Source organism: Diadema antillarum, unplaced genomic scaffold, assembly GCF_040938485.1.
Source record: "Diadema antillarum isolate AM-2024a unplaced genomic scaffold, OU_Dant_1.0 seq00001105_RagTag, whole genome shotgun sequence".
Classification (NCBI taxonomy): Eukaryota; Metazoa; Echinodermata; class Echinoidea; order Diadematoida; family Diadematidae; genus Diadema; species Diadema antillarum.
The window spans coordinates 1,373,966-1,401,585 of record NW_027271921.1 but is presented as its reverse complement, the minus strand read 5'-3'; the positions used below and the strand labels follow the sequence as shown (position 1 = coordinate 1,401,585).

General features: G+C 39.9%; 2 protein-coding genes across 2 annotated transcripts in view; one reads left to right on the top strand and one right to left on the bottom strand.

Moving 5' to 3' along the window:
- Positions 1–277: 277 nt before the first annotated feature.
- Positions 278–18,358, bottom strand: LOC139743778 (succinate--CoA ligase [GDP-forming] subunit beta, mitochondrial-like). The gene is made up of 11 exons (XM_071654232.1): positions 18,232–18,358; positions 10,921–11,068; positions 10,231–10,330; positions 9,766–9,856; positions 8,277–8,429; positions 7,564–7,653; positions 6,391–6,487; positions 5,357–5,518; positions 4,814–4,956; positions 2,630–2,750; positions 278–1,866 (listed from the first exon to the last, which is right to left on the bottom strand). Exons 1-11 carry the CDS (start codon positions 18,295–18,297, stop codon positions 1,757–1,759), a joined length of 1,281 nt encoding a protein of 426 aa, XP_071510333.1. The 5' UTR covers positions 18,298–18,358; the 3' UTR covers positions 278–1,756.
- A 4,517-nt stretch (positions 18,359–22,875) lies between these two features.
- LOC139743777 (nuclear protein MDM1-like) overlaps positions 22,876–27,620 on the top strand; it is a 44,679-nt gene continuing 39,934 nt past the window's right edge. The window contains exon 1 of the mRNA XM_071654231.1: positions 22,876–23,007. Within this exon, the coding sequence (XP_071510332.1) occupies positions 22,990–23,007 (18 nt within the window). The 5' untranslated portion in view covers positions 22,876–22,989. The remainder of the gene's footprint in view (positions 23,008–27,620) is intronic.

Below are 27,620 nucleotides of genomic sequence, written 5' to 3'. Positions count from 1 at the left end.
AACAAAGTAACCAGGAGATCATACATAACTACAATACACATGAATTATTAATAGGGCAACTGTGCAATGGTTCACACAGCTTGAGAACACAAGATTTATATATGAATCTACTATCAGATTCGGTCATTCTTATCTAGCCAGATACGCCCATGTATCTGTGTTGCCACATGCAATGCACATTATTATTATTTTTTTTTGTTGCTACATTACTGAAATTCGCTGCATCATCCCTCCCCCCCCCCCCTCCCCCCACTAAGACAGTATTGAGGTACTTTCACATCTTTACCTGATTACGGGGGTTTTGGTTCCATTCAATGGCAGTAGCTTTTAAGACGCTACACACACACACCACACACACACATGCATACCAGGTAATTTCCAACACAGTAGGACTAAATACTGTGTGTATATTTAGAACAGCACTTTCCTCCAGTGGAATGAGAAAGGGGGTCTGCTTTCAGCTTAGCAATATCACCTGGGAAAAACAAAGCAAAACAAAAACAAAAACAAAAAAATATCCCACAAAATGGAAGCAGCACTCAGCAATACAGCAATAACATGCAAACACAGCTGATATGAGTAGCATAATATGCAAAGAAGCGACTACCAGACTGGCTTCAAAACTTGAGAAGCAGAAGAGCATTTTTTACTACACAATGTCAGAGGAATATTTTCTGTATTATTCTAAAATGGCAAAATACAGTTTCAAGCCACACCTTCCACTTTTTTTTTACCCCTGTTCATACCTGAAAATTAGTCGAAGTGACCAGTGGCGGGCATTGCGAGTAAAGACTGTCTACGTTATATGAACTACGCAGGGGCTCTCCATTGATCTGCCATCATAAATCCAGGGTTCACAACAGACATTCAATGCTTCATTATGATGAATTGAATACCATCAACAAAAGTGTGCACAGCAGAACACAAATACCATGGCCCTGTAGCATAATATAAAGTGTACATCACCTTTGTGAGAGCAAACATAGCTCTGAAATGAATTAAATGCCAGCATGTGGGAGCCTTTAATTATAAATCTGTATCATAACTCTCTCAATGCAACAGGTACCAGGTAAGAAATTATAAATACAAAGCTGTACTTGCAAATGGAGCAACATTATTCAAAAAGGGATAATACTGCATGGTATTATACCTTCCCTTTCAAAAGGCCAAGATAATGATGACATGTAAAATGACATGTAGTGGCATACTGAATATCCCAGAGTATAGTTTTGGCAACGTTTTTTCCCAAACTTGAGCATTGTCGCAATCTGTTCTAAAAGTCATTACACATAGTACAAAGAATCCTTGTGCTTGTGGACTGGCTACATCAAGATGAGATTATACACTTGATAGAAATCATGTGAGCTGCAAATGATAACAAAGATTTAAGCATGTGGGTCTATCATGATTTCTGCATATAAATGACAAGAAAAAGAAAAACAAAGACACTGTAATTAGATTGTCACATCTTTGGTTTTGGGCCAGTGTCATGCTTTAACCTTATTTGCATTCTTGTTGCACAAATCTTTCTTCCATGCAATCATGGAAGCTGAAAAGTTCTGCTAACTTTTGTCTTGTGATTTTCCACAACTTCATGCCACTTTCAAGTCAATACGAAGAGTCAGGATTTCTTCACGATTCATAGCTAAGATTTTAAAGTATATCTATATTTATCTAAAATCTCTTTTTTTTGACACAATCATCATGCATTCTGTGGCTGTCATTTCACCACATATGCAGGTCAAACTAGACAGGATTAATTCAGGCAAGCCACAGCTTTAATGGCAGCATCCTCTAGATCCTCAGCTGTCGTTATAGGAAGGCCACTCTCCTTTAGGATGTTCCTAGCTTTGTCCACATTAAATCCTGAAAAAGGAACAAATATGAGAAATCAAAGAAAAACACGTCAACATTGAAATGAAAAGTGGAGCATCTTCTAAACTGACAATTTTGATAACATGCCAGTAACATGTTACACTTAACAGCATGGCACTACACAGAAAACGCACTTCACATGATGCATTCATAATTTCTGAAATGAACAAATACAAAGCTACATGTAACATTTTCTTTTGAGGACTGTTGACTGTCTCTTTCATATCATTTTTCCCAGTGAAAATTGATTGAATAAATAAGTAGACAAAAGACTACATATATACAGAAGAGGATTCATTCCAACCTTCATTTTACAACTTGTAGCAGCAAAATGGGAAAATATGAAAGTTGCATTACTCGTTGAGATGAAAAGGGTAAGCTCGATATCATAGTAGTGGTCTTTTCAGAAATATATCTCTTGTGATACAAAAATCTGAGTCAATTAGTTGCATGTTTGCATATTTAGTCCTACTGGCATATTTAGTCCTACTGGCATATTTTGATAAAACAACCATTACATATAATTTTTAATGGAAATGCAAGACAATGAAAGCATTTAGAGTTTTAAGAAAATTCCTTTGCGTTCACAGCTGCTGTGATAATGGTAATTTGAGCTAGATATATTACACATGCTATTTATTTAAAAAAAAATCAAGTTCAGATTAACTTTGGTGGAAGTTGAAGGGGTGTAAAAGATTACTACTAGACTTTAAGAGTAGCAAAGGCAATGTTTTGGTACATGCATTTCCCTGACCTGCTAATCTGACCACCAGGGGCACCTGCAGGTCCATTCCTCGACAGGCAGCGGTGATCCCATTGGCGATGGTGGAGCAGTCCACAATGCCGCCAAAGACATTAACGAGGATGGCCTTCACCTAACAGAGGCAGACAGACAATTAAAAGACATACAGTTAATGGTGGTTGATGGTGAGGAGGATGTAACAACCAGGTATCCCCCGCCCCCCTTACATTCATGGAGAGATGGGTTTGAGGAGAGATCTGTTGCAGCAAAAGGATGCAGTCCTCCTCTCTAAGAAGATGTTCAACTCTCACATTTTATCAAAGAAAAGGAACGCTTCAGCTCATAAAGACAAAACAGGTAAATAAAACACAATGCAACACTTCACATTACTGTGTATGTCTGGTAATAGCTTCATCTCACATTATGTCGAATGAATCATTAACAGTATATATCTATTGAGGCATTGCTAATTGGTATTGCTAAATCAGGGCTCGACACTAACTTTTATTTTTGGTGGCCTGATCGGGCCACCCAAATCATGAATTTGTATTTTTTGGTGGCCCGAAAGTAATATCTGGTGGCCCGAAAAAAAAAATCAAGAAAAACATGAAAAAACTAAATCAGTCCTACTAAACATAGAAACATAAATATTAAGCATTACTGAAGTAATACAGGTACCCATGTCCAACATTAGTGAATAGAAAATTAAATCATCTTACCATTATTCTGAGTTCTAAGATTTAGCAAATAGGCTTATAGATGATATTGAAATTTTATGCTATTTTCGTGGTCAAAAATTCCGTTTGAAATGAGAAAGTGGAAGCATTTACAGACATTGTAAACATCCGACATTTGTTTTAGCATTGTAAAGAGCCGAAAGTTACCGTTATTCATTTCTGATTGTAAAAGCAATCATCCAACACTTACTAGTATTTTAGCACCTTACGGAGCTGATTGTTGCCGTTAATCATTTTTAAATGTAAAAGAAGCCGACATTCATTTTAGCATCTTACGGAGCTGAATGTTATCCCTATTCATTTCCGAAAGTGAAAGCAAACATGCAAAATTCATTTCAGCATCTAACTGAAGCGATTGACACCGTTATCATTTCCAAATGTAAAAGCAACAATCTGTTATTCATTTCCAAATTTATAAGCAAACATCCGGCATTTATTTCATCATCATACGGAGCCGAGTGTCACTGCTGTCCACTTCCGAAAGTGAAATAAATCATCTGACAATTATTCTAGCATCATATGGAGCTGAATGTTACTGTTTTTCATTTTTAAACGTCAAGGCAGACATCAGACATTTATTTTACCATCAAACGCAGCTGAATGTTACTGCTATTCATTTCGAAATGTAAAAGCAAATATCCGACATTTATTTTAGCATTGTATGGAGCAGAGTGTTACTGGTATTCACTTCCAAACATAAAAGCAACAATCTGACATTTATTTTGCCATCTTCTGGAGCCGAGTGTTATTGCTATTTACTTTCAAAAGTAAGAGCAAACATCCAACATTATCTTATTTAATCATCGTACGGAGTTGAATATTATTGTTATTCATTTCCGAACGTCAAAGGGATCATTCGACGTTTATTTTAGCATCTTCCAAAGCTGAATGTTATTGCTATTTACTTTCGAACGTAAAAGCAAACATCCGGCATTTATTTTATCATCTTACGGAGTTGAATATTATTATTATTCACTTCCGAATGTCAAAGCAAACATTCGACATTCATTCCAGCCGCGGAGCCGAATGTTATCCCTATTCATTTCCGAAAGCAAAATCAAATATCTGACATTAAATCTAGCACCGAACAGAGCTGAATGTTACCGTTATTCATTTCCAAAAGTATAAGCAAACATCCAACATTTATTTTAGTATCATACGGAGTCGAATATTACCGTTATTCATTTCTAAAATAAAAAGCAAACATTGACATTTATTTTAGCATCTTACGGAGCCAATTGTTACCGCCGTTCATTTCCAAAATTAAAGGCAAACATCCGACTTTTTTTGGTGGCCCAATCGGGCCACCAAAATCTTCATTTCTGATATTTTGGTGGCCCCGGGCCACCGGGCCACCGTTAGTGTCGAGCCCTGGCTAAATAATATGAATGTTTGTAAAGTGATCAATGCTGTGGTGTAAGCCATCTACATTTTGCTGAACTACCTCATCCATTCTCACCTTATCATCCGAACTGATGAGTTTGAATGCCTCAAACACCTGTTTCTCCCCGACACCACCTCCAACATCCAGGAAGTTGGCTGGCTCTCCTCCATGAAGCTTGATGATGTCCATGGTTGCCATGGCAAGACCAGCACCATTGACTGATGGAGATGGAATAGGTGGAGACCATGTTACGATTTGACTATAGATGGCAAGTTCTAAATTTGGGAAATTAAAGATATGTTGTTTTACAAGAGGATAAAAACTGCAAACTAGATAGAGTACACTCCCTTTATAACAAAGACCTTGGGACTTGCAATTTTCTTTTGTTATAAAGAAATTTGGTTATAACCAAACAGAACACTGTGTAAAGACATATAAATTATAATTTTGCAACCTCAATTTTGATTTTGTTCTAACAAGAATTCCGTTTTGAAAGTGTTTGTTATAACGGGAGTGCACTGCACATCAATATTCATTAACCACTGTAGTCACATGATCAAAAGACATCTTTGGAAAATGAAAGTGAAACAGAATTGTAAAAGCAGCTTCTCTACAAACCTAAGCATCCTATATTGCCATCCATGCTGATGTAGTTGAGATTGTGTAAAGCTGCCTGGACCTCCTTGGGGTCGGCTTCAGTTTGGTCATCCATGGCGAAGACTTCCTTCTGTCGGAACTCGGCATTGTCATCAAAGTTGATCTTGGCATCAAAACATACAACTGGAATGAAATATGAAAGAAATGAAATATGAAATATGCTGTGCCATCCCTTCTTACAAGTAAACGGATCTGAGCTCATCAATGAAAAATTCTGCAAATCACCAGCAAATAACAAACATTTTTTTTTTTTCAGAACAGTAATCATATTTCACTTACTCAACAATTCTACAGGAAATGTCAAAGAATGATTATGAAATGAATATTTCTTTAACCAGTTTTTACGCCATTATTTAGAAGTACTTCGAGACACATACAGTGTAGATCATGCAGTATTTGGAAACCCTCTACATATTGCATGTGCTTGTAGTTTCTCACATACCAGGTAATTGCAGAGTGAACAAAATCACACTCACATTTCAAATTTAAATTATTCTATGCTAAAACACAGCTGAAATAAGGTTTAACAGGTAGCACTTTACACATCCAACCAAAAATAAACAAACAAACATACTAATGTTCATTAACATTTTCTTATACCTCCAGGCTCCATATCTATCAATGTGTGCCTGTTCTCCTGCATCTCATTGTGCCAAGAATGCTTTATATCAAAATAACTACATGAGACCAAAGTCCCTCTGACATAGCATGAAATGTACAAAGTCTTCATCAAGTCACCTGGTATGACAAGAGGAGACCAACGTAAAAAAAAAAAAAAAAAAATAGAAATGAAATCTCAACAGTGATACATTTCACTTCTTTGCCGTTTGGCAAAGATTATGTGCAGTGTCACGTGTGTAGTACGAGATTAACCTGCAGACTTGTTTTAATACTGATAATTTTGCTCAAGATTACCAACACTGTCACTTTACCTGCTGGTATAACTTTCAGCAGAGTAAAAGAGCACAAGGGTGTGGGCTCTCAATCACACTTACCTCGTCCATCGGGTGTCTCCCCAAATGGATTGACCTCTACTTGTGTAGCGTCCACTCCAAGAAAGAGCTTGTACAGATTCTTGATTTGGTCAGCTGCCTGTGGGTGGCATCAGCAAAGAATACTTCTTGACCACTGAGAACAATGGACTTCTACAGAAGCAAAATAACTTGCATTCTCAGAGGGGATAAGATTCTGCAGAACCCGAGTTCCCTCTCTTTTCCAGCTTAAACCACATTGTGTAAGTTACATCAATAAAAACTAAATACTGGCATTCATCTGAAATATTTTAGCCCACCAGATAAAAAAGTGATAATCAAAATAAGTTTTTGATGCTCTCAGAACCTGCATGTGAGTATGCCCTCAATGAAATAGTTCCATATTTATGGACAGCATTTTCTGCATGTGTCACACCCAATCGGGTTAAATAAGTTTTATAACACTGGATTCTTGATGGTACAAAAGATATACGGGGGAGAACTTTTTTTTTCTTCAAGTCTTCCTTTCTTCTAATTGAATTTACTTCCATGGATGACACATGGCAAATGTATCCATTTGTGGCTAAGTGATATCTTGACCTACCTGACAAGATTGAAATATTCCTTTGCTTTCTTTTCTTTTGTTATCAATACGTTAATGATGTTCATAATGTATCACTACCCTTCTGGTGAAAATCTTTAATTGGTTATTTCAAAATATCTTTACATTGTAATACATCATAGTAATCATCACAATGCTTTGATCAGTCAATTAGCAGGTAATATAAGAAATTCACCAACCAAATTTGATTATTTTAATAAATCAAGTTTTTGGTGCAGAAGTGAAATTTCAGAACCTGACCTGAACTGTCGACAGACACATCAGGAGAAATCACAAAGCATAAATATTCAACTTACAAAAGAACATCAAAGAGCATCACAGTTTACCTATCTATACAGATCTGCCAGCAGAATATTGTAAATGTTTCAAACTATCTATCTATATGACATTTAAATTGCTTATAATTGTCCCTTATGGTAACATTTTTCAGTGATCCTGTCGCTAACTTATTTTCAACAGACAGCAATGCAAAACACCTTGGTTGCAAACTAAAAAGCAACAAACAAGTGAAAATGTTTCAATTTACTATAATATCCCCATAAAGGTGCTGTACTGTCAAATAAATGAGTACCTACCACTCTAATTAGATCTCCCTTAAACTCCAAATTCTCTGCCATTCTCAACGCTTGTTCATCTGTGACACCTATATTGATGTCAACAGGTTCCTAGGGTCACACAATCAAAAACAACAATAAGATATTAAAGAGGAAAAAGAATGTGAAGAATAGACAGAGGATGAAAAAATACATTGTACATAAAAAGAAAGAGGCAAATGAAAGAAAAAAAAAATGGTATCATGTAAAGTATGAGTTGAAGGGTACACAGCAATGTAATGATTTAAGGTATGCCGTTATAGATTTGCCATTCTGATTTTTAACCATCATTTTATGGGTATGATTCCTCATTAGCACATAGTTATGTGAGCTAACTTCCACATAATAATCAATAAAGCAAACATATTGCATGATCAATTGTACACAATTCAGCACATTCTACTTTTTACACCAGAATACTAAAACCTGTGAAATGCTGCAGGTTATGGAAAAGCCAGAGTGCACAATTATCATATTTGGGAACTGAAAAAAAAAAACACCAACAAACAACCAAGAAACAAAACGAAATAAAATAAAATAAAACAAAACATATGCAAGACATATGGCATTACAAGTCAAATGTATACTTTTGAAAATCCAAGCTTACTTTACTTCTTTTGGATCAGTCTCCTGAATTATTTGTCAGCAAAACTACTAAAAACCTACAGAATTTGGAAAAACTTTTTGAGCCTCACTTTGAAGATGAGATCGGGTGTCTTCTCTGCAACCTCCTCAATGTCCACACCACCTGCTGGACTACCAATGATGACTGGTCCCATCATCCCCCTGTCCATCAAGATGGCCAAGTAAGTCTCACGCTCAATGTCCAGTGCCTCTGCAACCATCACCTATACATGTAACACAGTTCGGATTTCTCACTTATTCTCTTCTTTAAAGTGAAATCAAAGTTCTGGTAAGGGCTTGAGAACCCGTCTAGCACCATTTCATATTTGCTTGCAATATATCGAAAGAGTCTACAAAGAAACTTACCTGGCTGACGCGGTTTGCCGGAATGATGAGTCGTTTTGGAGTATTTTGAGAAAAATAATAAAAGTTGGTAGACCGATTTTTCTTCCAGAAGGCTCCAGACTAACTCGGTCTCAGGGAAAACTCGATCCTATTTCAGACAATTTACACACAGTTCGTGATCGCCATGTTCATCAGTACTCTATAATACTATGAGTACCAAACGAGGCCTTAATGAGCAGACGGGAAAGTGCGTGCTAATCCTGTACAAAACACATGGACAGCGCGCGGTCCTCAAGCCTGCTAGTATACGCACATCACCTCAGTTGCTGAGACACGCTGTCTTTGAAGTTTTTGTTGTTGTTTATCAAGCGTCTTTGATTGTTTTTAGAGGTGCTTGAGAGGCGCACACTAATTTTGCATGCACGCCAAAGAGGTTTTTGATGCGCGCGTTGTAACAACTCAGACCATTACTGCGAGTAGCCAGAATGCTACAATGTAGTTTATACAGGCCGCTCCCATATGCATAGTACAACACTGTACAATCCAGAGGGAAAACCGATACAACTCATCCCGCCGTCAAGCAAAGCGAGGCCGAGTCATCCCCGAGTCCGAGTCTAGCCTGACCCCGTTCGGGTAAGTTCTGAGACTGAACGTTTTCGGTTAATATTTCCCATTGTCGTCGTTACTCATCGAATATCTTGTTATTACAGCGTTATTCCGCACATTTCCTAGGCATACATTCACATTTTGGAGCAAAATTTGACAACTTTTGCAGGCGTACCAGAACTCTGTTTGGGGTTTAAATTAAAAAAATATTCAAACGTTGATATCACATCAAATCAAATGAATTCAAAGCAACACTTAACTATTTGACCTGCTTATACTGAACTTGCGATTCATATCAATTCACATATGATATACATTAATCACCTCATGGAACTAAGGTCAAAAAGTAGTTTACAGTTATGATCATTCACGAATCACTTTGGAGTAAACATTATTTAATAAATCCGGGCCACTTGTCACTTCTCAAATTCTTCCGTTTTCTCAGTCGATTGACTCATGAATGTACACATAATTCAAAAGAAAAACTATGTTCCTCCTGTAGTACACTTGTGTGTATAATGTGAGCATTGCATGCAGGTACTTATGTGAACTTAGCAAAGATTTTGCAAAAGTCTTGCACATAAAGATATAATTATAAGTCGAAAGTACCTTTTTTACAAGGACTCCATCTTTTGTGGTTTGCTTTGTCACCAGCTTGGATCCAATCATCTGCTCCACTAGTGGTCCCAAATCATCAGGGCTGTCAAACAGTCAAGAACACACACACACCACACATGTATATCAAGCAATTTCACACAATACATGTTATGCAGTCTTGAGGACGTAGGATGAACATGGATCATTGACTTTGACCTCTAACCTTTGATTCACTGATGGTAATTAATACTCAATCTTCTACACAATTTTTCATTGTATGGTCACACAAACATAAATCAACTTTCAATATGATGCCCCAAGCCCAACCTATTGTGGTGAAAGAAGAAAAAAGACAGAAAAAGTTGCGCATAATGCGATATTGAGACTTACAAACAATGTGACAAATGCTGCCTGCTGTGCTGCCTACAGCACGACTATGAGGATAAGGCATCAAGAATAAAAGACTCTTTAACTTACTTCTTTGTTAAGTGCACTCCACCTTTCAGACCACTGGAAAATGTTCCTTTGCCTCGACCTCCAGCTAGAATCTGAGCCTTCAGTACAATCTCATGGACATCTGTATGAAGTCATGAGGAGTGAGAACATGACTGCAGAGCAACCTAATACAATGGATATGTGAATGTAGCCTTTGGGATACTCTAAACCAAATGTAAAACATCTATTCAATTTCTTCTCCACATTACATCTAATCAAATGGGATGGACACACAAGTTATGTCAATTCCACTTAACTACAATGCATGTTCATCATTAAGAATCATTGGCTCTAAAATTTATCACAATTTGCGAGAACATATGAGCTTGACTATTGACATAGCACTCTTATATTGTACTAAATGGTAATGACTTTAACAGACACTGAGAAAATGAAAACTTCACACATTTATTCTGCTCAAAATCTAACCCAGCTCATGCTTTTCATCTGCCAGCTGCTACAAAGGAATATATTATGCCACGTAACTGGCCCTGTAGTGTAGCAACTTGTTTGTTGAGATGGAAAAGGACACAGCTGCTGAATCTATACATTTGTAATCACAAAATGTGCAAAAAACAGTTGGACAACAAGAAATAATTGACTGTTGATAGTTTGAAACAGCTCGCCATGGGGCCAGACCACAACCATGAGACAAATAAAACCAAGCATTACCAAGTTCCTTGCCCTGTTGAACAGCTTGCTGGGCCTCATCAGCCACCCTGAATTTCTGGACTGTCACATCATACTGCTGCATCAGCTTCTTGCTCTGGTACTCTTGCAAATTCAGGTGCCTCACTGGTGCTACACTAGCAACAGCAACCTTCCAGAAAGTTAAGAACAATGAGAATTTTGGAGTTAGATCTGGATATAAAAGAATTAACTTAATGAATAGGAACCACTCTTTCATCTGCCAGAGATCAGTGAACTCTTAGAACAGTCTTTTTGCTAGCTGCTGATACTGTTGAGACATCATCAGTTAATGCCCTCTTTTTTTTTTTTTCAAGTCTTGGTATTAAACTCCATGACCACTGAAAACGGATATATATACATATACATATACATTAAAACACACGTGTTTTAATGGGCGCTCTGCATCGGTTGATTAAAACTCGATTTTTGAAAAAAAAAACAGATAGGCCTAGGATTTTTTCTTCTTTTCATCATGGATAGTGGACATGTGTGTGTAACAAAAAATCAACGTGCAAAGTTGCGACAATTTATACGTCAGATGTGAGATGAGTAGAAGTGAATAGGGGGGCCTCATGAGGCGTTCCCCCCGGGCCTCATGAGGCATGGGGGCGGTCCTCATGAGGCGTGGGGGCGGTCCTCATGAGCGGGTTTCCCGGACTGATCTACAAGTCAAGTATCAGTTCGGGAAACCCACTCACAAGGGGGGCCCCTCCTTATAAGTAACCCGTCCCCCTTATAAGTAACCCCGTCCCCCTTATAAGTAACCCCCGGGGCACCCCTTATAAGGAGTCTCCACGCTTTTTTGCAATGCAACGCGAAAATGAAAGGACTGCGGCAATTCGCTTGATTATGTCCATAAAGCTTCACAAGTTTCCTAGTTACTCACGAAATTTGAGCAAAATCGGTTTGAAGCATCATATCTAAAATCATGGATTTAAATGCGATGTCAAACGACCCATGCGAATGCTGAAATGCGAGCGATTACTGGCGCGAGTGTCGCCAGGCGCGGCGGCGCGGCAATGCTTGAGTGCAGACGTAGCGACTGAGTACGAGAGAGTCTCCGTACTCAGTCGCCACGTCTGCACTCAAGCATTGCCGCGCCGCCGCGCCTGGCTACACTCGCGCCAGTAATCGCTCGCATTTCAGCATTCGCATGGGTCGTTTGACATCGCATTTAAATCCATGATTTTAGATATGATGCCTCAAACCGATTTTGCTCAAATTTCGTGAGTAACTCAGTTCGGGAAACCCACTCACAAGGGGGGCCCCTCCTTATAAGTAACCCGTCCCCCTTATAAGTAACCCCGTCCCCCTTATAAGTAACCCCCGGGGCACCCCTTATAAGGAGTCTCCACGCTTTTTTGCAATGCAACGCGAAAATGAAAGGACTGCGGCAATTCGCTTGATTATGTCCATAAAGCTTCACAAGTTTCCTAGTTACTCACGAAATTTGAGCAAAATCGGTTTGAGGCATCATATATATTAATGGTATCTTTATTCAACAAATCATTGATCGCAGCCTGAGGCTGAATTACAAATGATTTTACAAAAGTGAGAATATACATACACAGTATTAAATAAATATACAAATGTAAAATTACAAAATCAAAATGACACGCAGGATCACATAAAACAAGAACAATTCGAACAAGAAACTCTCAGACACTGCATACACAAGAAATAATGAAAATTTGAATTGACATGGATCATTGACCCTAAAGTTTCCAAAATAATCACTGCCAATCGGTACATGAATATTCATTAAATTCCATAAAATTACATTATACCTTAAACCATTTCCGGGTATGAGAAAAAAAAATTATAAATATCATTTTCACTTTATGTTTGACCTTTAACCGTAATATTTCCAAAACAATTTCTGCCCACCAATACATACATATTCATTTAATTCCATGAAAGTTCCTTGAACCATTTCCCAAATATATATAAACAAAATTATTTTCACTTGGCGTTTGACCTTTGACCTCAAGCCCCCCCCCCCCCGGAAAAAAAAAATTAAGTAATACGAATACACACTAAGTTTCAAAATATACCCTCCAGCATTGCACAAGCATGGGAAAAACAAAGAAAAAGAAATGTACATTTGGCCTTCATCTTTAACCCTAAAATTTCAAATATATTATATATAACATAACATAAACATAAATATTCATTAAGTTACATGAATGTACATTGTACCTTAAACCATTTCCGGGTATGAGAGGAAAAAATATAACATTTTCACTTTACGTTTGACCTTTAATCCTGATATTTCCAAAACAATTTTTACCCATCGATACATATATATTCACTTGACGTTTAACCTTTGACCTTTGACTTCACGGCCCGAAATATTCTCTCAAATAACATAATTACACCTCAGGTCATTGATATACAAAACAGGTTTGAAATCAATTTAAAAGAATGTTTGCCATGACAACGCTTTTTGTGACCAACACAATAATCATACCTTTCACATTCACATTTCAATACCGCAATGTACACCAACTTTAATTTCAGTTACTTCACAATTGCCTATAAAAAAAAAAAAATCTCATACAACTATTTCCCTATTTATTGTGAAGTATTCAATAACCCAATAAGATATAGAATTGGGCTTCTCTTGTACCTTTCTGTTCTACACCTCACAGTGGGATATTGTGTTGACCTTCTTAAAGATGAAGAGTACCTGGTCTGTCGAGGTGCTGGTAACCAGTGCCTGAATTGTTGTGACTTTAGCAGTGACTTGGCAAATTTGCAGCATACATCATGCCTGCGAGCCTCAAGAGACTGAAGTTGTGTTATTTCGAGAGCATTGAGATAAGTGCCATAGGATTCGCCTAAGATCATTCGTAGGGCTCGTTTTTGCACCCTTTCAATTTGGAGTGACAGCTGTTGTGTAAGACCCGGATGCCACACCGGGACAGCGTATTCAACCAGGGGTCTGATGTAACCTGTGTACACTTTTAACAAATCTTCCATTGGAAGTTTATAAGATTTCAATGATCTTAACATGAACAATCTCTTACTAACCTTTGACAGCATGGCACTCACGTAGCTGTCCCACTTGAGGTTAGACTGCACAAGTACACCTAGGATTTTTGCCACATCCACTTCAGCCAAAGTCTGGCCATTTAGACTACATTGTGTAAAAGGCAACTGGGTTTTACCAAAATCAACCCTCATTACATGACATTTAGAAGCATTCAGTTGCATGTTATTTGTAGTGCACCATCTGTCTAATTTCTGAAGGGTACCTTGCATTTCACTGACCGATCCTCGTTGTGTTGCTTCCGCTATCGTCATGTCGTCTACATATTTCCAATGTTCAATACTGGATGGCATCAAGGCGTCGTTAATGAGAATCAGGAATAACACTGGGCCCAAACGTGTTCCTTGTGGTACTCCCGCACAGAGAGATCTACTTGAGGACAGACAACCACGGTAGCGAACACGCTGGGATCGGTCAGTGAGGAAATTGGCAATCCAAGATATGAGAGAAGGATGGACTTGTAATTCAACCAACTTTGACATGATTATTGAGTGGTCTACTCTATCAAAAGCTTTGGAGAAATCTGTTGTAACTACCACGGACGTAGTACCTAGCTTGTCGGCGTTTTTGGATAAAAAGTTGACAATATCCACTAAGCAGTGCGTACATGACATACCAGCTCTACTACCAAATTGTTTACTGTCAAGGGAGGGATCAATGGCAGACACCAACCACTTAGTGATAAACAACTCAGCAAGTTTTGCAAAATGATCTGTAAGTGCTATTGGTCTAAGCTTATCGATTCTGGCTGGTTTCTCTTTCGGGACAGGAACTACTATTGCTTGCTTCCACTGATGTGGCACAACACGTTCAGTATAGGAACTGTTCAGAATGTGACATAACGGGGAGCTTAATTCAAGTGAAAACATCTTTATCACTCTCGCCGGGATTCCATCAGGTCCACAAGACTTCCCTGGACTCACTTTTTGCAACTCTCGCATCACTTCCCATTGTTCAAGTCTTGGAAGTGGTGGGGTATCAGACGTCAACGGTAGGAGTTTGGACATGTCAAGGGGTGCGATACCACTTGAGACGCTTATGAAATGGGAATTGATGGTTTCAGCGACAACGTCTGCTTTCGACTGATCAACATCCGGAACATGGATTATCTCGTTTAACTGGCTACGTGACGTCATGAGCTTAATGTTTTTGTACCATGACGCAGGATCATCATTCTTCAATTTGGCAACACGATCATGATAGAATTCTTTCTTCGCTCGGTGAATGCTCCTGCAGATTTTATTGCGACAGGATTTCCAAGCACTTATGGGGCCATTCACAAAGAGATGTTGTCGTTTACTTATCAGCGATTTCACTTCAGGGGTGATCCATGGTTTGTCTCTGTTGTGGGCTCGTACCTCCTTCTGAGGGAAGAATGTGTTCAGGGCTTGGTGAAGGATGGAGTAGAACTCATCACATTTAGTCTGGGTATCTGGGGCATCATGAACACTAGACCAGGACTGATTTGAGATCCACCTACCAAAACATCTTGCGTCAGAGTCACGGATAGGTCTCAAGACACGCCTAGTCAACACATTGGGCTCTCGGGGAAATACTTCCTTGGGAAACCAGGTTACCACGTTGTGGTCACTTTTGCCGAGGGGGGAAAGTATGGCAACTTGTTTGTAGAAGTCCCCGAGGTTTGTTAAAATCTTATCCAGGATTGAGCCAGATCTTGTGGGTTTGTCCACTACCTGTCGAAGAGAGCAATTGGCACAAATGACATCTGTATCTAGCCGATTAAAGTCACCCAGCACAACCAGCCCGCTAGATGGATGTCTCAATCGCAGGTCATCGATTGACTGAACGACATGATCGATCATCTGTTCTTCAGTACCACTATTTGGGGGTGAGTATAGAGCTGCGATGTATATGCTTGAGATTTTGCGAGGGAGGCGCCGGGGGCGAATATGCACCCAGGCGATTTCAAGGTCGGTGGGCACAGCGATGTCCGTAACAGGAGAAGGATTAAGCTCGTGTCTTATGAACAAGGACACCCCTCCTCCTCTTCGACTAGTCCGACATTTTGAGAAATGTAAGTATCCATGGACTGAGAAGTAGTCAACAGTATCTAAGGTCAGCCAAGATTCAGTCACGGCGCACACATCAATATCTTTATCTCGGAGTAACAGCTCTAGTTCATCAAACTTGTTAACAAGGGATCTCGTATTGCTCATAAAAAAGCGTGGCAAATTATAACTCACATGGAATGGCTTGACCTCTCTGATGATTTGAACGAGATTGTGGTGGCTTACACTCCGTTGAACCGGTAGCATACTTGATTCAGGGCGGTAGGAGACACGAGTGGCGATGTGGTAAGATTTGTGAACTTCTGCACGACATACCCCAGTTTTCGGTATACCACTGATTCTCTCATCTGGTCTGCCCCTTCTTCTACCCTTTGAACCACGGTGGGTTTTCCGTCGGCGAGCAATGCCCAGTTGGTGGATTCGATTCCATACCTCACGGTCGAGCTTCTGAGTATGAAGACAAACTGCAGCTTGACCCGCGAGGGAGAGTCTGGGCCCATGATAACATACATTACTTTTATCTTGCCACTGCGGCACAGCCTGCTGGTCATGCTGATGTATGTGAGATGCACGTGAAGGTCCCGGGTTGGGGCTTACGTCACCACAGGTCACAAGAGATGGGCGAAAATTCGCTGAAGAGTTCGAGTAATATGGTACTGGTGGTCCGGAGTACTTGGTAGTATATGAATACTCTGCTTGCCCAACATAGCCCTTGTAGGTGGTGTACAAGTTAGCTAACACAGGTACTGCCCAGGGATTTCCATTGCATTCACAGGCCAGTGTACACAAAAGAAGGCAGAAGAGGACAATAGACTCAATCCTCTTAGAGGCCATTGTGATCCAAGTCCAAGAATCTGGGTTCTATGTAGCATGAATAGCAGGGCTTCTATTCATCCCTGGAAGGTCATCCAAGTGTGGCTGTGAAACAGGCTTGCATGTATGGTCAACATGGCAGCTAGACAGTCTCAGCTATCGCAAAACTCCAAAACTTGAAACTCAGAATTCTTAAGATTCACACAATCAAACTGGAAGAAACTTTCCTAGCAGTATCCTGAGACAAAGTTGCAACGTTACACATATTTTGATGACTCTTTGTGAAAGCAAAATGGCGAAAAATAGAGTATCACTGGGAGCTACTTAGAGGGGCAACCTCCATAGGTGCACACACTCACTACTATATCTAAAACCATGGATTTAAATGCGATGTCAAACGACCCATGCGAATGCTGAAATGCGAGCGATTACTGGCGTGAGTGTCGCCAGGCGCGGCGGGGCGGCAATGCTTGAGTGCAGACGTGGCGACTGAGTACGAAAATCTCCGTACTCGGTCGCCACGTCTGCACTCAAGCATTGCCGCGCCGCCGCGCCTGGCGACACTCACGCCAGTAATCGCTCGCATTTCAGCATTCGCATGGGTCGTTTGACATCGCATTTAAATCCATGATTTTAGATATGATGCCTCAAACCGATTTTGCTCAAATTTTGTGAGTAACTAGGAAACTTGTGAAGCTTTATGGACATAATCAAGCGAATTGCCGCAGTCCTTTCATTTTCGCGTTGCATTGCAAAAAAGCGTGGAGACTCCTTATAAGGGGTGCCCCGGGGGTTACTTATAAGGGGGACAGGGTTACTTATAAGGGGGACGGGTTACTTATAAGGAGGGGCCCCACTTGTGAGTGGGTTTCCCGAACTGAACTAGGAAACTTGTGAAGCTTTATGGACATAATCAAGCGAATTGCCGCAGTCCTTTCATTTTCGCGTTGCATTGCAAAAAAGCGTGGAGACTCCTTATAAGGGGTGCCCCGGGGGTTACTTATAAGGGGGACGGGGTTACTTATAAGGGGGACGGGTTACTTATAAGGAGGGGCCCCCCTTGTGAGTGGGTTTCCCGAACTGGTATTTTATAGGCATAAGTACTTAGACTCGTCTAGCTAGCTTATACGTAGTCCTACTACTAGACTCTAGATCTTCAGTAAATATAGGCCTCACGTTAGACTTGAGAATGAAATAGTCTAGACCCCCTGCCTAGGGAGGGCCCTCTAACGACGTAACGTTAAATGAGTGGCCGATTTACCGCACTGACTTGATACCATACATCACAATAAATTAGTGGGACCACACCACTGCCACCTTTCTGTAACCAACACATACACTGCAATTTGGGAAGAATATTGCGGCAACCGCCGAAAGACAAGACATTTGAAAACTTACATTAGCTTGCAGCAATGTCTTTAAACTATTCCTGCACCTCACAAAAGCTCTCGTAACGTTAGCCATCTTGGTTTGAGGGAGTTCGAGTTGCCGATTCCGTATCGGATGTCAAAGCGATGACCTCGTAGCCTAGACCACGACGTACCACGAGTGCACGACGCGACGCGACGAAAGAGCTGTTGAGGACCGACTCACACTGTGCGATTTTTCAGGCGATTTTACATTGTGCGATGTCGCATCGCCAGAAATCGCACGGTATGAGTCGGCCCCACTGGTCGGCCCTGAGGCACACGTACGATAACAATACAATCCGATACGATCAAGTGGATACGATGCATGCCGTATTGTTGCATTAGATGGCGCTAGACCTCCTTACTCCACAATGTACCAAAAGAACGGTAAGCACTATCTGGGCACCCGTCCCGCTTCATCATGAATATTCATCATCTACATGTATCCGTAATACCTTCGAAATACATATTTTTTTCATTTCCCAGCAGCGTTTTTACATTTCTAGGCAAAACTGAACATTTTTCCATCTCCTGGCGAGACGTTTTAACATTCCCCGTTGATGCAATTTTTCGAGATTTTTACATTTCCCGGCAATACGTTTTGCACGTATCCGGCGTTCTGCCATTTACTAGTACAGTATCTTACTGCCTGATGAATATTCATGATGAAGCGGGACGGGTGCCCAAATAGTGCTTACCCCAAAAGAACATGCTGGCGCTCGGAGCTCCACAACTGGCCGGGAGGCGTTTTTTTTAAGACGGCACAGATTGGGGCATGGCGCGTGTTAAACCTATGGGAAAAACGTTGGGTTAGGGGTTTTGGTTATGGTTATGGTTAGGGTTAGGGTTAGGGTTGGGGTTAGGGTTAGGGTTAGGGTTAGGGTTAGGGTTAGGGTTTGATGGTTAGGGTTAGGATTAGGATTAGGGTTAGGTTTAGGGATAGGGTCCCCGATAGATTTTTAGTTTCCCCAATCTGTGCCGTCTAAAAAAAACACTCGGCCGGGAAGGGGGGGGGGGGCGTGTTTTTTTTTAGACGGCACAGATTGGGGACCCTAACCCTAACCCTTAAACCCTAAACCCTAATAGGTTTAATACGCGGTGTGGGTGTGGGTATCGCTGACACACGAGGGAGATTTTTACATTTTCAGACCGGAAATTCAGGAATCTATTGCACCCTTTTAGTGAAGTATTCGATTTTTGTTTTCATGACATGCAAATATAGTAGGGAATAGTGGGGAGGATTGTGTGGGCACATGAATACGGCGGGAAATTTTTTCACTTTCAGACTTAAAATTCAGAGATCTCGTGCATCCCTTTGCTGGATTGATATTCGACTTTTCAAAATCTAAAATGTAAGAAGGACTATAAAGGGAAATATGGGGTAGTGTGGGAGGGGGGAATTTAAACCCCTCCCGATGCACACGAGACGTATTGGAGACCTGAAATTCAAGGAGATGGTGAACACTTCATGTGAAATATTAAATTTTTGTTTCTTTCAATAAAAAGGTTAGAAATACATTTATGGATATGTGCTGGGGAATTAAGAGTGTTGGGAGAGGGAGGGGCAGCCCCTTCCCATAAGAGGGAGATTTTGCATTTTCAGAAATGAAAATCAGAGAAATTGTGCACTCTTTGATTACATATTAGATATTTGTTTATCTAAAAAAAAAAAGGCATGAAAATATACATCAGTATTCAATGAAGATGTGCGGGGGAGGGCGTGCGTTATCCCCTTCCTCAAGAAAGAGATTTTTCCATTTTCAGACTGGATATTGAGAGGTCTGGTGCACGTCCACGCACCTTCAGAGAATGTGAGAAAGTGTGCGTGGAAGGGGGACGAGAAAGATTTTGCATTTTAGACCTGAAATTCCGGGATATGGACAATTGCACACTGTTGGTAAAATATTCGAGTTTCGTTTCTATAAAAAGAGAAAATGTCTATTCCAAGAAATGTGCACTGTTTTTATGAAATGTTACCCTATTAAGCCCATTGCACATTGTGCTCCCTATAATATGATGTATATCACCGTCATATTATTTTGGCACATGGGTATAGATCAACTCATTGGCCCGAATTCACGAAGGTGGTGAAACCATGGTTTAAACCATTGACAAAAACCATAGAGCGCCAAGTGTCGCATGGAATATTTCGTTACGAAATCAGTCATTTCGTTGATGAAATTATTATTTTGTAACGAAATGACAAAATTTTGAAACCAAATGAAAATTTCGTCCACGAAACGGTCATTTTGTCGACGAAATGACCAAATTCGTATAACGAAATATTCCGTGCGACACTTGGCGCTCCATGGTTTTTGTCCATGGTTTAAACCATGGTTTCATTTGTACCACTTTCGTGAATTCGGGCCATATACTCTATACATGACCCTACATTTGAAATTTCTCAAGGTCACCCATTGAGGCGGTATTTACCAAAATATAAAGAAATATACAGAAAATATGCTAAAATCATGTTTTTCTTCTCCGCAATATATGAAGAGTTTGTTTGCAAAAACCGATAAGTCCATATTTGCCAAATGGAGATATTTGCGATTAAAGGTCAAGAAAAATAAGGAGAATAATAAGAAAAATGTTGCTTCTTTTGACCATAACTTCAAAAATGTACCTTTATTATACGTAGTGACCAATATATCATTTAAAAGGTATTATTTTGTACTTTATGACAGAGACCGTACTTCAAAATCTTAAAAAATGGACTTATCGGTTTTTGTGAACAAACTCTTATATGTTTTTATTTTACATCAATCATTTTCATATTTTGCTACAAAGGAATAGGAAGGCAACCGTGACTATATTGTTATGGTTGAAGTTTCTCAAGGTCAGCAAGTGATGGGGGCACTATTCATTACAATATAAAGAAATATATGAGACCTTTTGCTTGGGATAGGTACATATTATTGGTATCACAATTCATATTTCCGTAGTATTGAAATTTTGAGTTTGCAGATTGATAATATGATAAATGAATGATATTACAGCAATGCTTGTGTGAAAATGACACAAAATAAAAGGATAGTCTTTGGAAAATGCTGTATTTTCGATCATTTCTATTCACTATGTCTATTGTTCAATGCCTATGTCATACAGAAAAAAAAGAAACATTAAGAAGACCATTTCACGGTAATTCATGACCATTATTCAATATGGTCCTTCAGTAAATTAGAGCCAAGAAAACCCCAATTTCGTCCATTATTTTATTGTTACCGGAAATTGGAGCAGAAAAAACGCAAAATCTGACAGGCATGGTTGTCAGTTTAAGGTTGCCATGGCAAACCAGCAATATTGGACATGGCTAAATTACATATCAAAATTTTTTCAATAAAAGTTTAGGAAAAGTCAGCAAATTTGGTTGAAATTGGGAAGGACGGTGTATAGGAAGTGGCAATTAATAGGGACACAATGTGCCCCCGGTCTACATAGGCCTAAAGGATAAAAGATTTGTTAATGCCAAATGGGGGGGGGGGGGGGTCAATTTCTGGCGTCGTCGTCGTCGTCGTTGTTGTTGTTGTTGTTGTTGTTGTTGTTGTTGTTTTGTTGTTGTTTTTTGTTGTTGTTGTTTTGTTGTTGTTGTTGTTGTTGTTGTTGTGTTAGTGCGTAGGACCTCAATTTGTAGATCATGCAAATGCATGGCATATTTTACATTTTCAACATCTGAACCATGCCTTGAGTCGATATTTCTATTTTCGAGTGAGTGAAGCGAGTGACCGGGCTTGAGAAAATGAATACATATCCTTAAAGATAGCATATCTCTGTCACTGGCGGGAGTGCGAACGTCATGTAATATGCCGATCACATTTCTTCTTCTTCTTCCTCATCCATCTTTTTTTTCTATATGTTTCGCTTGTACAGGGCACTCCTCCTCCAAGAACTGGAGGATGCATCCTCCCCCCCCCCCCCCCGGATTTACACCCATGATAAGGTCTACGAGGTTGGATTGTTGGAATAACTCCTGTCCTATCACTTTTATTAGTTATTTCACATTTCTGTATAAAGATACATAGATACATTTTGTATGTTATACAAGACTAAATTTGAAACCACATGGCATAACCAGGGCCTGGATTAACACACGATTTGAATTGGCCCTTTTTTTTTCTTTTTTTTTTTTTGGTTTAATTTGGGACTTATCTGTCCTGTATGGTATCTGCGTCATATTCCTGCACACTAATGATCTATACTAGTAGTCCTACTACTATTAAGCTTGGACATGAGAATTTTTAATACACCCTCTTCCACTCTTCTTTCATTCGCAACAGAGGGCCTCTTCTCCTCGACGACAGAATGTGATAGCTCCTCTAAAAATTCTCATCTTTAATTGTTTTATTCGATATAATACTGGTAGCCGCTTCTTCTGTCCATACGTTGGTATACAATCGTAGCTCCCCCACCCCCTTTCCCAGCGATCCTGACCGACCCTAAACACACCCCTAATATTTTCTAGGGTCCTGTTTGGATTAGGATCGTGTAAACCGTTGATTACGCATGCGCAATGATCTAGGACGCCAAACACAAACCGTAAATGCCCGATGCAGAGAGGGGTCGAGGTGCTGCGATCTCGTTTTTTCGTAGATCAACTTGTTGCCTGGATCGGCTCCGCTTGCATGCGCCAAATGCCTAACCTGTGTGTGTCGGCTGATCGATTGTATGCTTTGTCTACCAAACACTTTTTGAAGTCTGCAACTGCTCCAGCTCCCGTAATATGGGTTTCTAGAAAGCAGCTGTAACGATGCCTGTCAGAGCCAAGGTAAGAAGCTGTACAATGATGAAAATTTTCCTGGTTGGCTTAAATTAAAGAGACAAAACTCGCAGAAGAGGGTATTCGTAGTTTGACGTGCGGATGGATGGAATGCGTGTGTGATTGCAATGCAGTGACCAGTGTACTGGTATTTAAATGTGAAGCTAGTGACTACAGACTACACTCAGTACTACAGTAGGCGTTTTCACATCAGCCCGATAAAAATCCAAGCTCGAGATATTTTTGAATTCCCCCTTTCAGAAAATAGCGCGCTATTTCGAAACATCGGGCTGATGTGAAAACGCCTAATGTGTACTAAGTAACGTCAGATATTCGAGTTCCCCTTTTGCGAAGAGCTTTAAATTTTTGAATGCGACTCGCAAGGAAGCAGCGTGGACAACATAATACGAGGATCTAGAACTGCTAAGTGTAGAAGGCCTAACTGTTGAGAGCCCTACCCTAGTAGGGGAGAGCGGGGAGAAGTGGGACATTATTTCAAGTTCGCCGATTTTCTTCTTATATCTTTTTATAGAAGAGATGATTACACTTCCTTTCGGGCTTGCATGAAGGTTCATATGGTAGGTAACATAAAGAGCTATAAACTGGGGGTGGCACTGTTTTCAATTTTCTGAAGTTAATAAAAAGAAAAAACCTTATTTTGGGGGAGAAGTTGACCCACCCGTGGGTCAAGTGGGACAACGGCAAGGGAGAAATGGGACGGTGTTTGTAAAGTGTGACATCCTATAGAAATGTCGGAAATGCCAAAGTTGGAAGGCGTAATGAAACATTGGTAATGAAAACAGTCAAACATGCTTTAAAATGATCTTTATTTTAACAAAACAAGTTTGAACAACATGTTTGAAAATCTGAACTGTTTTACATGTAATGCTATTATTAGGGACAAATGGGACACGTTGTCCCAACTGTCCCTCACATGGCATATACATGAATATGTACGACTGCTCAGTAACCACGCAGGCATTTGTCAAAAACAAGTTATATTAGTTGCATATCAATAAGGCTCACCACCAGCTTCAATTGTGTCCTTGAAATCATGAATACAAAGACAACAGGTTAATTAGCCTGATTTCAAAAAAATGTCATATTTTGGGGAAAATTTTCAATAGCAATTTATACATACTTAGAATTTGCCGAGCTGCATGGCTTTCTTAGTGTGATGTATGGTTGCTAGGGGCTTATTGTAGATATAAGCCAATCGCTGATTGGTTGAACAGTTTTTGATTCAGAGAACGTGTCCCACTTGACCCGCGTCCCAACTCACCACTGGACATTACAGTATAGCTTATTGATCTGTTAAACGTCTTCTGTGACAATGTGCTCGTGTCTTTTATTTTGCAGATTCGGATCCATGTCAGGAGATCAGGGTCACGACACATAACGGTTAACGTTAGATTTCTATCGTAGTATGAAGGCACCCCTGATGAGTCAGTTTAGTCAAATTTCAAATTAGCCTGCAAATGTGCTGAATGTTTAAACACTTTTAGTTTGCCTAGGGAGGTCCTACCCAACAGTCATCGACCACTTTTGTAGAATCTAACATTACCTTGTAATTTTATCCTAGAAAATATCCCTCTAACTGTTAACTCAGTTTCACCATAATTTCATTTCACTCAAGGCAGAATACAGTACCGGTATATCGCAGATTCATATCCTGGGCCCTGTCTAAGTCTTATAAAACTTGTGATAGAAATCAATCACAAATCTCTTGAAAGCTGCCATCAATCGCAACCTGTGATTGATTGATTGCAGTTCTCCGTCTTAATTTCAATCATAACTTTTTTATAAGATGGATTTGCATTCAATCGTAAAGTTGTGATTGATTTAAATCAATCACAAGTCTTTATAAGACGGGACCCTGAGCTCTGAAGTCTGATTGTTGACTAGTAGTAGTAGAACCGTATGCGCGGAATTCTTTGCGACAATTCTCGGATTACATTTTTTACTGTGCGCCGGTGCAAACTCATTCAGAGCTACCAAGTCTCACGCATTCTGCGTGAGACTCAAGCATTTAGGGGCCGTCTCACGATCTCACACATGGCACCCATTTTTCACACGCATCGGGTGAAGTCTGCAACTTTGGCCTATAATAATGAGCATAGCTCCAAAGATTAAAGTGATAGTTGCAATTGAAGGTACATTTCCCTTTTGTCTTTCAAAATAAGTAAAAAATGGTCACTCAAGTATGCACCTGATGGCTAAAAATTGAAAAAGCTCCCTACCGTGGAAGGCCAAAGGGGGGGAAAACCCCTCCCACACCCTCGCTCGCTGGCACATTCGCGAGCCGAGATGCCGAGCGATGCCGAGTCATGAAAATCTCACTCATAAAAATTTTTTGAACTTGGCATCCCTGCTCATTTTAATCAACCGCCTGCAAGTAAAAAGCCCAAGTGAATGGCAAAGACATGTGTAGTCATGTTTACATCAATCATGTGCATACTAACTATCACATGGAGACTTTCTTCAATTCCTTTTCCTCTTGTTTCCTCAGGTTATTTACCTAATTATTAGTATTACTAGATTAGGCTACACCTCACATCCAACTGGACCCCATGGAAGACCAGCTTAACGTAGCTGAATATGGGCTATCCAGCCTTCTTCTCGGATGGAAATGAACAAACAAACAAACAAACCTGTTTCCTCCTGATCCTGGACCTCATTTCTCTTGATTTGTAATAGATAGGGTTTGAATATTCTAGCATATTATGCCCCGTCCCATGCGTATGTTTGATTTTATAAGTGAGAAAGCCACTGCACGAGGGTGGTTGATCTAAAAATAGGTGGTTGATGAGTGGAGTACTAGTAGACTTACTATACACAGCCTGACCAGACTGCATGTCTACATCATACATGTTTTAACAGGTTACAGAGGACTGCCGTAAATATTATAAAAGTATTTAAAAAAATGATTAAAAAAAACTCTTCCGGACAGACACATTTTTCTAACTTCTGCCCAGTGACAGGGCTATGTTAGGAAATGTATGTATATAGTACACTATACTTACTTTTAATCCAGAGCGATGGTGTACATGTATTTCAGTCAGAGACTGTTCATCGATCAGCATTGTTTGCATCCTCAGCTGCTCTTGATCTAAATATATATAGCGTAGGCTAATCTCATTCAGAAATGTATCTTAGACTTTAAAGTTATATTCTAAAAATCCATGGGACGTACACACATGGCAGGGAGGGATGAAAACTGCTTGAGACCAAGGACTTAATGTAGTAGTGGATACTTGTAGCCAAATACTGTATACGCTATATATTTCGCAGGGGTTTTATTTTCGCGAATTTCGCGAGTCGGGAGCTATTCGCGAAATTAACAACACGCGAAAATATTACCTTCCAAAATGAATCCCTTGCCTTGATGATACGAACATTTCAGTACTTCTATACCATGTCACGGCTTACCGAACAGACCATACTGGCTAAGCTTGTTTACGCACGTCCACGTCTACTTACGAATACAGCTGTACTGTAGAGAGCCAATCCATTATCGCAAGGGGACCACTTGTCAGAAATTTAGCGCGATGGACTTAACCACTTCAAAAATGTTGAATTCTAACTTACTAGTTCGCAGAGTTTGGTAAGTTTTTTTTCATGCAGTGTATAACTAGTATCATTCTTATTTGCTAGTAAGTTGAAAATTCACACTTTCTTTGCCACTTCATATTTTCTCTGGTCCCCCAATCGCGAATTTAACCACTCACGAAAATGTGTGACAGCGGCAATTCGCGAAAATTTATGTACGCGAAAATTATAGCGTATACAGTACACAGATTTTCTTCCAATGCTCGTCCAACTTATTCTTATTCACAGAGCACGCTGAGACCTCATCTTCTGGAAGAGTATAACAATGTCAATACACCCGACGGTGGCCTGTGCTTATTGAAGAAGAATGAGAATAATTCCACATATCGACCACTCTGTTGGCAAAGAATAAGATAAAAAGTGATACATTGTAATAATGAATACTTTTTTTTGACCATCATACTCAAGATAACTGAATAGCCCTGTATCTGTATAGCTGTGGCATATTATAAATGATCTACAATTGTAGGTTGAGTACTGACTACTGGTACAGAAGTAGAGGTACAAGTATCTAGAGCACTTGGTTGACAAGATAGTAGTCCTGGCCAACAGTACAGTCCAGGAAACCTGCTCATGAGGGAGGCTCCTGCTCTCAAGGATCCCTCCTCATGATCATCCGGGGACATGCTCATGAGGCCCTCTGGGCGAGATGCTCTTGAGGGCCCTTGTTCACTTCTCATCCATCCGACATCCTGACATAAAAATTGTCAGAAGTTCACACAGTAATTTTTTGTTACACGCATGTCCACTCTCCATGTTGGAAAGAAGAAAAAATTTTGTCTACGCTTTTTGACAAAAATCGAGTTTTAATCAACCGATGTGCAGTGACGCACCGAAACATGGGCACTAGCTGGTTCGCTCAATGCAGGGCTGCCGCACATATTGACCTGATCCGACTCGAAATTTTTGGTGCTTTTTTCTGTGGCTCTCACCTCTCCACACATAAATCAAATCAGCCCCATGAAACTGAAGTCTGACATCATTTTACAAATGCACGTAAAGAGAAAAATAAA

Bases quoted from the DNA above. Each gene is read 5' to 3' on its own strand.
- LOC139743778 (XM_071654232.1), bottom strand. From the start codon at position 18,297: ATGGCTAACGTTACGAGAGCTTTTGTGAGGTGCAGGAATAGTTTAAAG. The intron at 11,069-18,231 runs GTAAGTTTTCAA...ACTTTCTGGAAG, and splicing joins AGACATTGCTGCAAGCTAAT to GTTGCTGTTGCTAGTGTAGC. The intron at 5,519-6,390 runs GTAAGTGTGATT...ATTTCATTCCAG, and splicing joins GGAGACACCCGATGGACGAG to TTGTATGTTTTGATGCCAAG.